The sequence below is a fragment of the Belonocnema kinseyi genome, chromosome 5 (assembly GCF_010883055.1).
Source record: "Belonocnema kinseyi isolate 2016_QV_RU_SX_M_011 chromosome 5, B_treatae_v1, whole genome shotgun sequence".
NCBI classification, from domain to species: Eukaryota; Metazoa; Arthropoda; class Insecta; order Hymenoptera; family Cynipidae; genus Belonocnema; species Belonocnema kinseyi.
This window is the reverse complement of record NC_046661.1, coordinates 145,484,358-145,499,709: the sequence shown is the minus strand read 5'-3', so window position 1 is coordinate 145,499,709 and position 15,352 is coordinate 145,484,358. Positions and strand designations below refer to the sequence as shown.

The 15,352-nt window shown below is 20.7% G+C and overlaps 1 protein-coding gene across 3 annotated transcripts in view; it reads right to left on the bottom strand.

Annotated features, from left to right (window-relative positions):
* Nucleotides 1–15,352, bottom strand: part of LOC117172522 — a 42,650-nt gene that overhangs the window by 1,984 nt on the left and 25,314 nt on the right. For all 3 annotated transcript variants that reach the window (XM_033360545.1, XM_033360542.1, XM_033360543.1), the window contains exon 3: nt 7,403–7,538. In XM_033360545.1, the coding sequence (XP_033216436.1) occupies nt 7,403–7,538 (136 nt within the window). The remainder of the gene's footprint in view (nt 1–7,402; nt 7,539–15,352) is intronic.

Genomic DNA, 15,352 nt, shown 5'->3' with positions numbered 1-15,352 from the left:
TTTTAAATTAATCGCTCAATATTCTTTAGAGTCACTAAAATTGATAGAAATATTTTTAAATCCTTTAAAAATAAACTTTAAAATCCCATCAGGAATTTTTTTAAATGCCTTCAAATTCTTTAAAATCATTTAAAATCTTTCGAAGTTTCTCGAATTTGACTGGAATTAATTCGAATTTCTTAAAATCCTTTAAATTTTCTTAAATTCCCTTTAATCTATATAATTTTTTTAAAATAAATTTTCAAAAACTTGCTGAACATTCTTTAAAATCACTGAAACTGATAGAAATATTTTAAACTCCTTCAAAAATAAACTTTAAAATCATTTAAAATCTTTCGAAGTTTCCCGAAATTGACTGAAATTAATTTGAATCTCTTAAAATCCTCCAAATTATCTTAAATTCCTTTAAAAATCGTGAAAATCCTTAAAATATTTGAATTTTTTCAAATATCTTGAAATCTTTTTAAATAACTTTTAAATTAATCGCTCAATATTCTTTAGAGTCACTAAAATTGATAGAAATATTTTTAAATCCTTTAAAAATAAACTTTAAAATCCCACCAAGATTTTTTTTTTAAATGCCTTCAAATTCTTTATAATCATTTAAAATCTTTCGAAGTTTCTCGAATTTGACTGGAATTAATTCGAATTTCTTAAAATCCTTTAAATTTTCTTAAATTTCTTTTAATCTATATAATTTTTTAAAAATAAATTTTCAAAAACTTGCTGAACATTCTTTAAAATCACTGAAACTGATAGAAATATTTTAAACTCCTTCAAAAATAAAATTTAAAATCATTTAAGATCTTTCGAAGTATCTCGAAATTGACTGAAATTAATTCGAATCTCTTAAAATCCTCCAAATTATCTTAAATTCCCTTAAAAATCGTGAAAATCCTTAAAATATTTGAATTTTTTCAAATATCTTGAAATCTTTTTAAATAACTTTTAAATTAATCACTTAATATTCTTTAGAGTCACTAAAATTGATAGAAATATTTTAAAATCCTTTAAAAATAAACTTAAAAACCCACCCAGAATTTTGTTTAAATGCCTTCAAATTCTTTATAATCATTTAAAATCTTTCGAAGTTTCTCGAATTTGACTGGAATTAATTCGAATTTCTTAAAATCCTTTAAATTTTCTTAAATTCCTTTTAATCTATATAATTTTTTTAAAATAAATTTTCAAAAACTTGCTGAACATTCTTTAAAATCACTGAAACTGATAGAAATATTTTAAACTCCTTCAAAAATAAACTTTAAAATAGTTTAAAATCTTTCGAAGTTTCCCGAAATTGACTGAAATTAATTCGAATCTTTTAAAATCCTCCAAATTATCTTAAATTCCCTTAAAAATCGTGAAAATCCTTAAAATATTTGAATTTTCTCAAATATCTTGAAATCTTTTTAAATAACTTAAATTAATCGCTTAATATTCTTTAGAGTCATTAAAATTGATAGAAATATTTTTTAATCCTTTAAAAATAAACTTTAAAATCCCATCAAGAATTTTTTTTAAATGCCTTCAAATTCTTTATAGTCATTTTAAATCTTTCGAAGTTTCTCGAATTTGACTGGAATTAATTCGAATCTCTTAAAATTCTTTAAACTTTCTTCAATTCCTTTTAATTTCTTACAAATCCTTAAAATCTTTGAATTTTTTAAATCACTAAAATCTTTTTAAATAAATTTTCAAAAACTTGTTGAACATTCTTTAAAAGCACTAAAACTGAGAAAATTATTTTTAAATTCTTTAAAAATAAACTTTACAATCCCATCAATAATTTTTTTTAAATTCTTTCAAATTCTTTAAAATCATTTAAAGTCTTTCGAAGTATCTCGAAATTGACTGAAATTAATTTGAATGTCTTAAAATCCTCGAAATTATCTTAAATTCCTTAAATATCTTGAAAATCCTTAAAATCTTTAAATTTTTTCAAATAGCTTGAAATCTTTTTCAATAACTTTAAAGTTATTTAGTTTGAAATTAAATTGTTTTTTTTTTTCAAAATTCAACAATTTTGTTTTGAAGTTCAATTTCTTGGTCAAAAATTCAAATGTTTTCTTCAAAATTCATTTTTTTATTTAATAATTCAATGATTTGACTAAAATTTGGTATCTTTCTTGACTAACAAAATTTTTGTTTGTTAAAAATGCAATTGTCTGGTTAAAAATTAATTTGTTTCGGTTGAAAATTAACCGTTTTCTTGAAAGTTCACATTTTCAGGTTGAAAAATTTGGTAGAAAATGTAACTATTTGGTTCAAAATTGTTCAAAATTGTTCTTTTGGATTGGATAATTCAACAATTTTATTATAATTTTGTTTCTTTGGTGAAAGTTCACATTCTCGGCTTGAAAAATTTGATAGAATTTTGTAAAAAAATTAACTTTTGTTCGAAAATTAAATTGTTTTGTGCAAAATTCAACATCTTTCTTAAAAAGTTAAAATTTTTGACTAAAAATTCAGTTGTTTTACTAAAAATTAAATTATTTAAATATTAATTAAATATATTAAATATTAAATTATTTTGTTAAAAATCAGCAATTTTGTTAAAAAGTCCAATTTTTTGGTTAAAAGTTCAACTGTTTTGTTACAAATTCATCTTTTTGGCTTGATAATTCACCAATTTGATTGAAATTTTTTCTTTTCTCGACTGATAAATTTTGGTTGTTGAAAATGCAACTAACTAGTTAAAAATTCACATTTTCGGGTTGAAAATAGAATTATTTTGTAAAAAAAAGTCCAATTCCTTGATTAAAATATCAACTATTTTGTTGAAAAGTCAAATTTGTTGGCAGAAAATTTAACTGTTTTGTTAAAATTTCGATTTTTTTCCTAATATTAAATAAGTGCATTACAAATTTTTTTTCTTTCTTAAATAAACAATGTAGAATTTGGTAGAAAATTTAATTTTCAGTTAGAAATTTAATTATTTTGGTTGAAAATTTTTTTTTTCCCCACATTCAACAATTTTCTCAAGAAGTTAAATTTTCAGAAATTTTTTTTTGGTTGAAAATCACCTGTCTGGTTAAAAATTAATCTGTTTCGGTTGAAAATGAACTTTTTTGATCGAAAATTTACATTTTGGAGTTGAACATTTTTGTTAAATTTAGTAGACAATTTAACTTTCGGCGGAAAATTAACTTATTTTATTGAAAGTTTAATTATTTTATTTAAAATTCAACAATTTTGTTAAAAAGTTAAAGTTCTTAATTAAAAATTCAACATTTTTTTATTGAAAATTCGTCTTTTTAGTTTGAAAATTTAACAATTTTATTTATTTCTTACCTAAGAATTTTTTTTTGGTTTAAAATCAACTATCTGGTTAAAAATTAATCTGATAGGAATAGAAATTAATTTTTTCGTTGAAATCTCATATTTTCGGGGTGAACAATTTTGTAAAATTAGGTAGAAAATTTAACATTTGGTTGAAAGTTGATTTTTTTTAAATTCAACAAATTTGTTTAAAAATAAATGTTTTTTTATTAAAAATTAATCTGTTTTATTGAAAATTCGTCTTTTAGGCTCGATAATTTAATAATTTAATTAAAATTATTTTTCTCTCTGTCTTAACAAAGTTTTTTGTTCAAAATGCAACTGTCTAGTTAAAAATTAATCTGCTTAGAACAAAATTAAACTTTTTAAAGAAAATTCGTATTTTTGAGTTGAAACATTCGGTCAAATTTGGAAGAAAATTTCAACTATTTGGTTGAAAATTGAGTTGATTTTTTTCCAAATTAATAATTTAGTTAAAAGACAAACTTCTTGGTTAAAAATTCAACTGTTTTATTCAAAATTCATTTTTTTTGGCCTAATAATTCAACAATTGCATTGCAATTTTGTTTCTTTCTTGACTAACAATTTTTTGTTGTTGTTAAAAATGCAACTGTATGGTTAAAAATTAATATGTTTATGTCAAAATTGAATTTTTTTATTAAAAATTTACAATTTCGGGTTGAAGAACTTGGTAAAATTTGGTAGAGAATTTAAAGTTTGGTTGAAAATTAAATTGTTTTGTTGAAAAATCACATTTTCGGTTTGAAAAATTTGGTAGAAAATTTAACTATTTGTTTTAAAATTGAGGTATTTTGTTGAAAATAGATTTCTTTTCTTAGAAAATCAACTTTTTCAGTAGAAAAATGCAACTATTTGATTGAAAAACCAACGGTTAAAAAAAATATTATATTAAGGAAATTTGTGTTATCAACTATTACATGTTTCGTTGAAAATTTATCTTTTTAAACTGAAAATTCAAATCCTTGATTAAAATTTAATTTTTCTTTGGTTAAAGATTCATAATTTTAGAGGAAAATTAGTTTTCTTTGATTAAAAATTATTTTTTAAAGTGAAAATTTAACTATTTTTATGAACATTTAAATTATTGTTGCAAAATAAAACAACATAACAAAATTAAGTTTAAAAAATCAACTACATATTCAGTTAAAATTGTTTGGAAACGAAAAAATTATAAGCTAAAATTTGGACTAACATTACAAGTATTGTTTAAAATATTTAGTTTAAAAATTATATAACTTGTTTAAAATTTGTATTTTCGGCTTGAAAATTCCACAATTTGATTAATTTTTTTTTCTAGATTAATCAGTTTTTAAAAATTGTAAATTCAACTATTTTGTAGAAAATAGTTCTTTTTTTTGTTGAAAATTCACATTTTTGAGTTGAAAAAATTAAGCGCTTCGATAAAATTTATGCATTTTGTTATAAATTCGTCTTTTTTGGTAGAAAATAAATATTTGTGATTAAAAATGCAACTGTTTGGTTAAAAATTATTTTTTAACTGAAAATTTAATTAAAGTTTCTCTTTTCGGCTTGAAAATTCCACAATTTCGTATAAAATTCCACTATTTGGTACTAAATTCACTTTAAAAATTCAATTACACATTTGAAAATGTTTAGAAACGAAAAAATTATAAATAACAAATTAATTAAATCAAATTTCGACTAACATCACATCGATTGTTCAAAACATTTTAATAATTCGCTGGAAATTCGTCTTTTTTGGTAAAAAAATTCAACTGTTTAGTTAAATATTTATGTATTTTATTCAGAAATCGTCTTTCTGGTAGAAAATTCAACGATTTAATTGGAAATTCATAAATATATTTTGTTTTTAAACTTCTTTTTTGTAGCAAATTATTCCTTTTGGTTTAAGGTTTAAATATTTTGATTCGTCTTTGATGGTAAAAGTTTTTATCTTGTTGGTCAAAAGTTCAACCATTTGGTTACAAACTCAGTTTTTTGTAGATAAAATGCATAATTTTTGTTCAAATTCATTTTTTTGGAGAAAATTTCATCTTTTTTCTGGAAGATTTATTATTTTAGTAGAAATTTTTTAAATTATATTTATTAATTTGAAAATTATAGTTGAAAATGGTTGACGAATTATCTCTTTTACTTTTTTAGATAAAAATTCATGTATTCTGTTGAAAACTCGTCCTTTTTGGTAAAAAAAATATTATTATTTTCCATTTTGTGTTTAAAAATTACTTTTTTAAGTTTAAAATGCAATTATTTTTATGAAAATTCGTCTTTTTTAGGAGAAAATTAATCTTATTGGTTGAAAATGTGACTATTTTGTTAAAAAATTCATTGTTTGGGTTAAAAATTAATTTTTTCAGTGAAAGATTTAACTGTAATATTTTCAGTTAAAAATTGATCGTTATTTAGCTGAATGTTCATATATTTAGTTAAAATTAGCATTTTTTGGTAGAAAATTTATCTCTTTGGTAACAATATTTTGATGAAAACTCGTTCTTTGTTTTATTGAAAATTAATTTTTTTAAATGCAAATTTAGTTATTCGACATTTGGTTAAAAAGTGATCTTTTATAGTTGAAAGTTCAACTATATGTTTAAAATTGATTTATTTTTTAGAAAATTCTTTTTTCGGATCAACCTTTTTTTGGTTTCATTAAAAATTAATGTATTTTGTCAAAAGTTATTTTTTTTTTTTTTGTAAAAAATTAATCGCCTTGGCTGAAAATTAATCTTTTTAGTCAAAAATTCAAGTTTTTACTTAAAAATTAATTATTTTGGTTAAAAATTCATGTATTTTGTAGAATATTAATCGTCGTAGTCAAAAATTGATTTTTTTGTTGTTAAAAATTCATTTTTTTTTTTGTAGAAAATTAATCGTCTTGGCTGAAAATGCATCTTTTGGGTAAGAAATTTTACTTTTTACATAAAATTCTATATTTTGGTTAAAAATTCATTTTGTTCGGTGAAAGATTCATAATTTTCGTTAAAAATGTATCTCTGTGACTGAAAATTTATCTATTTTGTTGAAAATTTCTTTTTTTGATGGAAAACTAATTTTTTTGGTTGGAAATTTATATTTATAGTTAGAAAATTCAACTATTTGGTTAAGCATTTATTTTTTGGGAGAAAAATTCATAATTTTCGTCGAAAATTAATCCTTCTGGTTGAAAATTCATACATTTTTTTTCAAGATTCGTCTTTTTTGATAAAAAGAAATTATTTTTTGTTCAGAAGTTAAACCATTTGGTTAAAAATTTATTTTTTGTAAAAAAAAATGCATAATTTTTGTTAAAATTCATCTTTTTGGATGAAATTTCTTCTTTTTAGTTGAGAAATCTATTGGGTTAAAAATTCATATTTTTTCTCGAATATTCATCATTTTAGTCGAATTTTTTTTTTTAATTTATATTTTGTAGTTTAAAGAGGAACTATTTTGTTGAAAATTCGTCATTTTCGATTTAAAATATAAAATTTGTCTTTTTAGTTGAAAATTCGACTTTCTTGGTAGAAAATTAATCTTTTTGGTTGAAGATTCATATTTTTGTTTGAAAATTTATCTTTTTTACTTAAAAATTCGTGTATTTTGTTGAAAAATCGTCTTTTTTGGTACAAAATAGTGTTCATTAAATATGAACCAATTTGGTTCAAAGTATGTTTTTTTTTTATTGAAGATTCATCATTTTAATTAAAAGTTCAGTTTTTTGCTTAAATATTTATCTAACTTGTTTAAAAAAATTTTGTCTGCTGAAAATATTAATTCTTTTAACTGAAAATTTAACTATTCAATTTTATGTTTGAAAGTTCCCTTTTTAGTAAAAAATGCAGGTATTTTTGTTTACATAGTAATATAATATAATAATATATATGTATTTTGTTAATAATTCGTCTTTTTTTTACAAAAAATCAATTTTTTGTTGTTAAAAAATCATATTTTTTGGTTACATTTGACTCTTTTTGTAATTAAAATCGTAAAAATGAGTATTTTTAGGTTGAAAATTAAACTTTTTTGTAAAAAATGTAAGTTATTTGTTAAAAATTTCAGCTTTTTTGGTTGAAAATTCAAGAAATTTGAACGGCCCCATCAGCCATTGATAAAATGTATCTAATAAATTAAAGATATTTACGGAAATTTCAGGAAGCCCAAGTGATCTTCAAATATCCATTTTTTTCTCCGGATTCCTTTCTCAGCTTTGTTTTTGTATTTTAGGATTCGACAGTATGTGTCTCTAAGATTCTTCCATCTGAGTTTCACCCAACCGGCTGAAATAAATAATTTTAATTATTAAATTAATTAATTATTAAATTATTAAATCATAAAAAGTTTCAAATATTAATAGGGTGGCCGCTTTAATAAAAAATAAAAAAATTCCCGGTCATTTCTCGGTTTTCTCCCGGTTCGAAAACATTTTTCACGATCAATGATATTTACAAAATCGAAAACTAAATCTAAAAATTGCTCTATTCGAAGTAATAATAACTGAAATTCAAATAAAAGCACTTAAAGTCAAACTCTTGAAATTTAAATAAATAATTTACACGTATAAAATAAAAGCTACTAACACTTTTCATCTGAACAATTTAAAAATAAATGCAATTAAACTAACAAATTAAAATTTTTTAACTTTTATTAATTGTAGATTTCAAAGATTCAGATTGAGTTTCAAAAATATAAATCCACGTTATCATTTTCATTTGACTAAATTGAAGAATCAATTAATTTAAAATTCTAATTCCAGCTCAGAATTGGTTAAAAATGGGAAATTTCTCTGTTTAAATCCAAAATTTTAATTGTTTTCGAAAAGTTCCATGTTCAAAACATGAATTTTAATTCTTTTCAAAAATTCTCAATTTCAATTCATTGTAAGAATTAGAATTTTTTGTAAAATTCCCTTTTCCAATTTATAATTTAAATTTTTTCGAAAATAGCTCGTTTCAACACAGAATAATAATTTTGTTTGAAAAATTCAATTTTCCATTGAAATTTAAAAAATCAAACTATATTCTAAACATTTTTCCATGTTTAATAATAAACAATAAACAAAAAATTAAAGCATTCAAGTGCCCAAAAATTAACATGTGCCAAATGGAAGGTACTAACACTTTTCAATTAAACAATGTTAAATAAGATGCAAATAAACTGCAAATTTTAGAACTCATTAAAAATTAAATAATAATTTTTTAACTTAACAGTTCTTAAATTAGAATTTAAATTATTTTTATTTTAAATAGTCGAGGCATCTTTCAAAAGCTTTAAAATTGTATTTCAAAATCTTCAGAAATCTAGAAGTGGTTTTAAATTTTTTCAAAATTCAAAATAATTTTTGCATTTTTTTCGGAAACTTTGAAATATATTTCAAAATGAATTGAATTTTTTCTATAACTTAGAAAATCCTACAATTAAAAAAAAATTAATTTGAATTTATAAATAATAATAGAACACTTATTGTTTGTAAAAATATTAGAGTAATTTTAAGAAATATTTAAAAGTTTTAAAAAGATTCGAATTAAATTTAGAACTTGAAATAATTTTAAATACTTACAGCTGAATTTCAAATAAAATGTAGATTTTTGCAGATTTCAAACAAAAAATTTAGAATTTTTTTAATAATTGCGAAAGACTTCAAAATAATAAAAAAATTTCTTAACATTCTTAGGAAAATTGAAAATGATTTTTTACTTTGAAAAATTATTGTAACAGAAAGTTTAAGAAGATTTTAAGAGATTACAAAAATTATCAAGGAAGAACATGGACGATTTTAAGAATTTGGTTTAATTTACTTAATTTTCAAAAATTTAGGGAAATTTCGAGTAATTTATAATATATTTAGAAGTTCTGAAAAAAATGTTAAAACACTTCGTTTAAATTACTTGAAATAATTTCAAGTTTTTAATTAATTGTTCAATTGTTATTTATGCGTCCAAATTTAAGAATTTCACTTATAAATTAAACACTTTTTAAATAGAACTATTAAAATTGTAACGCTAAAAGTTTTAAAATTCTTCGAAAATCTAAAGATTCAAAATTTTCTATGTAAAACAATTCAGTTTCAAATTGTTTTTTTTTTTAAATATTTGGTTTCAATTTACTCGTCTTAAGTGAACAGTAAAATATTGCTGAATATTAAATACTTATTCTTTTTCTACGTTAAGAAATTTTAAATTAAATGGGATAAAAATTAAATAATTTGGAATCACAATATTTTAAATTTAATAAAAACCTTTAATTATGACTATATTATTATGGAATTATTTTTAAGTTGAAAATAGTAAAACGCATATTTACATTTTTTAATGGCAAAAAAATTAATAGAAATAATATATTAATACATTTATTTATTCAATTTAATAAAGAAAAAATATAAAGGAATAAATGATATATTAATTTCAACTCTTATCAAGACTTGGGCACATTTTTCTGCTGAAAATTCGTAAAATTCCCGGTTTGGCGGCCACCCTGTTTTTTATTTAAAAAATCTTCGATTTTAAAAACTTCTGATTAACAATTTTATTTTAACCTTTAAAACTGCATTTTAAAATTCTTTAAATTAAAATAAATGCTTAAAAATTAAAAATCTAAAATGGAAAATTTTTAAAGTGAGAGATTTTTGAATTAAGCATTCTAAACTAAAATATATAATAATTTAGAAAAATCACAATTTAACAAATTATTTAAAAAACGGTTGAAATCAAAGTTGGACAACATTTTTATTCTAAAAATTTTGTAAAATTCTACATTTCCACTCAGAAATAAAATTCTGTTAACAAAATCCCTGTTCAAATCAAGAATTTTTATTCTTTTCGAAAATTCTCCATTTCAACTAATTGTAAGAATTAGAATTTTTTGTAGAATCCCCTGTTCCAATTCATAATTTAATTTTTTTTTTCAAAAATTCCTCGTTTCAACTCAGAATAATAATTTTGTTTAAAAAATTCAATTTTCCATTGAGAAGAAGAATGATAATTTTCTGTAAAATTCTGGTGAGACCGAGGCCAGTAAATAATAAAAATGACTAATTACTGAAAAATATTTTTTAGTTAAAAATGTATCGATTTTTGTATTTAGGTTAATTTTTTTGGTCAATAATGCAACTGTTTGGTTGAAAATTAATTTGTTTTGGTTAACGATTTACCTCATTTGTTGAAATGAAAAATTCGTCTTTTAAGATTGAATTCAACTGTTTTTAATTTAAATTTAAAATCTTTTTTTATAGAAGTATCAATTATTAAAATTCATACCTGGTTAAATATTTAACTATTTTGTTTGAAATTAGTTTTTTGTTATTATTTAAAATTAATTGTATTAACTGCAAATTAAGCAATTTCTTTTGTATTGAAAATTTAACTTTTTTGTTTAAAATTCATTTTCTTTCAAATGAATGCTTTAAACATTCTATATTTGGTTAAAAATTTATCTTTTTCAATTGAAAATTAAAGTTTTCGTTTGTAATTTTTGGTTGAAAATTGGTCTTTCTGGATGATTTTTTTTATTCTTCATTGAAAAATCTGTTTGAATTTTTATTAAAAAAATTTTTTTGATTGAAATTTGAACATTATTCTTAAAGGCTTAACTTTTTGATGGAAAATTAACTTTTTCTTGAAAATTGATATATTCAGGTTGAAAACTCACATTTTTGGGTAAAAAGTACAATTTTTTTAAAATGAAATTTGACGTTATTCTTTGAGAATTTGTCTCGAGAATTGTTATTCTCCTGGATAAATTCTGGTTCCAACTCAAAATTGGTTTAAAATTGAAAATTTCTTATTCAAATCCGGAATTTTAGTACTTTTAAAAATTCTCCGTTTCAAATAATAATTATAATTTTTCTGTAAAATTCCCTGCTCCAATTCTTTTTTTTTATTGTTTTCAAAAATATACCTTTTCAACTTAGAATTAGAATTCATTATTTTAAAAAATTCCCTGTTCAAAGAGAAATTATAATTCTTTTATATAATGGAAAAATTTCCTGCTCCAATTCAGAATAGATAAAAATTGAATAAAAATTTTAAAATTCCCGATTCCAAGTCAAAATTATTATTATTCTGGATAAATTCCAGTTCCAACTATTAATGTGTAAAAAATTGAAAACTCCTTATTCGAATTAAAAGTTAAATTATTTTTATTTTAAATAGTTTAAAACGCTTTAAAATGCTTCGAAATTTTATTTTAAAATCTTGAAACATCTAATGCTTTTTTACATTTTTTCAAATTAATTTTTTTTTAATTCTGCCAAATTAAAAAAATTTTCTTAAAATTTTCCACATTCATTTTCGGAAATTTTTTAAATCGTTATACATTTTTTTTAATACTCTCTTCAAATTAGATTATAAAAATATAAAATAATTTCCAATTTTCCTAGGAAATGTTTTTTCAAAATTTTTGAAAAGATCCTTAATTTTTTTTCGAAATCTGTCAAAATCTGTATTTTATTTTAAATCAGGCTGTGGGATATTTGCGCCGCAATTTTGGTTGGCTGTTTAGTTTGAAAATTAATTTATTGTTGAAAATTCGCATTTTGAGGATGAAAAATTTGGTATAAATTGGTATAATTTGATAAAAAAATTGAATTATTTGATTGAAAATTAAATTATTTTCTTCAGAATTCAACAATTTTGTTAAAAAGTCAAATTGCTTGGTTGATAAGTATATTATTAAATTTGTCGTTAAAAATTCATTTTTTTATTTGAAAATTTTGTTATTTGGTTGAAAATTGAATTCATTCAAAATTCAACAATTTTGTAAAAAAAGTCAAATTTTTTGGGTTAGAAATTCAATTGTTTTATTGAAAATTCCTCTTTTTGGTTTGATAATTCAAGAATTTCATTAAAATTTTGTTTCATCCTTCAATCGGAAATTTTTGGGTTGACAATGCAACTTTCTCGTTAAAAATTAAACTGTTTCGGTTGAAAATTAACTTCTTTATTAAAAACAAACATTTTCGGTTAGAAAAGTTTGATAGAAATTGAAAGAAAATTTAACTTTTTGGTTGAAAAAAGAATTAATTTGTTCAAAATTAAAATTTTTTGTTAAAGTCAAATTTCTAGGTCAAAAATTCACCTTTTTTATTGAAAATTGGCCTTTTTGGTTTGATAATTCAATAATGGTATAAAATTTGGTATAATTTTATAAAAAATTGAACTATTTGGTTGAAAATTAAATTATTTTATTCAGAATTCAACAATTTTGTTAAAAAGTTAAATTTCTTGGTTGAAAATTGAACTGTTTTATTAAAAATTAAACTTTTTGGAATGATAATTCAACAATAAACCCCTTGGTTAAAAATACACATTTTCGGATTCGAAAATTTAGTACAAAATTTAAGTATTTGGTTAAAAATAAAATTATTTTCTTCAAAAATCAACAATTTGTTTGAAAATTCCAATTTCTTGGTTTAAAATTCAACTGCTTTGTTGAAAAAATCATCGATTTGGCTTGATAATTCAAAAACTTGATTTCAATTTTGTTCCATTCTTAAATAACAATTTTTTAGTAAAAAAATGTAATTGTATAGTTAAAATATAATCTGTTTCGATTAAAAATTAACCCTTTTGTTGAAAGTTTTGATTTTTACATTCAAAATTTTTTAAAAGTTCAACTTTTGTGTTTAAAATTCGTCTTTTGTGTTTGATAATTCAAGAACGGTTAAAAATTAAACATTTTGTTGAAAATTCACAGTTTCGGGTTGAAAAATTTGGTCGAATTTTTTAGAAAATTGAACTATTTGGTTGAAAAAAAGAATTATTTTGTTCAAAATTCAACAATTTTGTTAAAAACGTCAAATTTTTTGTTTAAAATTCGTCTTTTTTGTTTATTGATTCAACAATTTGTTGGACATTTTTTTCATTTATTGACTAAACAATTTTTTAAGTTAGAAATGCAAGTGCCTGGTTAAAAAATTCATTTGTTTTGGTTGAAAATTAAATTTTTTGGTTGACAGAAAATTTAATTGATATTTTGTTTCTTTTTTGACTACAAAATTTAAAAAATAAAATTTCAACTATTTCAATTAACACTTATTCTTTTTGATTTGAAAATGCATCTCTTTCTGTAGAAATTTCATTTTTTTATTTGTTAAAAATGCAGCCCTCTGGTTAAAAATTAATCTTTTTCAGTTAAAAATTCACATTTTCTGAATCAAAATTAAACTGTTTTGTAAAAAATTTGCCTTTTTGGCATGAAAATTAAATAATTTGATAGAAAATGCAAGTATTTGGTTGAAAATTGATATATTGGTTGAGAACTTGTCTTTTCTAGAAGAAACACAATTTTTTGGCTTGAAAATTTTAGAATTTAGTAGAAAATAAACTTTTTCATTGAAAGTTCGATTTTTTTGGTATAAATTTCGTCCTTTTTGTGTGAAAATTAAAAAGTTTGAATAAAATTTGTAATAAAAATAAAAATTAGATAAAAATGATTGAAAATTCATCTCTTTTGGTATAAATTTAATCTCTTTTGGTTAAAAATGCAACAGTTTGCTTGAAAAGTAATAATTTTAGTTGAAGATTCAACCATTTGGTTCAAAAATCCTTTTTTTTTAAATTAAATTTTTTTTTGTTTAAAAATTACAATTTTTCTATTTACTTCAAAATTCGTTTTCTAATTAAATTTTTTTTGACAAAAAATGTAACTGTTCCATTTCTGGTACGAAATTTATATTTTTTAGTTAAAGATTTAACTATTTAGTAAACAATTTATCTATCATTTGGTAGAAATATCATTATTTTTTCGTCAAAAATACAACTTTTTGTTTGCAAATTAATTTTTTTTCTAGTACATACCTGTTTTTGTAGAATTTTTGTGCTTGAAGATTCATATTTTTAATTGCAAATTTATCTCCTTGATTGAAAATTTAACTATTTTGTTAAAAATGTCAAGCTTTTAGATAGAATATTCCAATTTTTTGGCTGAGAAATCATGTATTTTCGTTGACAATACTTTTTTTTTTGTTTGTTAAATTAAACAAATTTTTATTTCAAATTATGAGTCTTTTGATTGAAAACTCAAATACTTTTTTAAAAGTTGACGTACTTAGTTAAAATTTTTTTTTAAGATTCTTCAGTTAAGTTAAAAATTCATCTAATTGGTTGAAAACGTATCGATTTGGTTAAAATTCTTGCTTTTTTTTAACATAAATTTTATTAACTGCAAATTTAACTATTCAATTTTTAGTTAAAAATCCAATACTTTTCTTGAAAATTCAACTGTTTGGTTGGAAATTCATCTCTTTCGTTGAAAATTTAATTTTTTTCTGACAATATTTGTATTCTTTGGTAGAAATTTAATGTTTTTTTTTTAATTGAAAATTAATTTTTTTTAATAAAATTTAACTTTAAGATTAATCATTTTAGTTGACAAATGTTTTTTTTTTTTTTGAAAAATAGTCTGTTTTGCTTGAAAAATCACCAATTTGGTAGAAAACGGACATTTTTTTGTTGAAATTCTATATTTTTGGATTAAAAATTTAAATCTTTTGTTGAAAATTCATCTTTTTTGTCGCATTCAACTGTTTTTGGTTTAAAATTTATCTACTTAGTAGAAAGTTCATGTATTTTTTTTTAAATTTATCTAATTTGTTGAAAATTTATTTATTTTCTTGGAAATTCATGTATCTTTTGATAAAGATTGCAACTTTTGTTGTTAAAAAAAGCAACTGTTTAATTGGAAATTAATCTGATAGTACCTGTTTTTGATTCGCAAATAATTTGAAAATTCTTCTCGTCGGTTGAAAATTGAACTGTTGTGTTTAAATTATTATTTTTTCATTAATCTTATTAATTTCAAATTGAAATATTGTATTTTTAGTTAAAAATTGATAGTTTTGGTTGAAAATTTGATTTTTTGTTTACAAAAGATTTAAATAATCTTTTTTTGATGGGAGATTTATATTTTTTAATTGAAAATTCAATTATTTGGTTGAAAACTCAAGTATTTTATTAGGAATTCATATCTTTAGTTGAAAAATTACGTATTGCTCTTTTTTAATTCTACTGTTTATTATAAAAGTAATATTTCTTTACTCAAAATAAAAATATTTTTGATTTAAAATTCAAAATTTTAAATTCATTTTGTTAAAAAA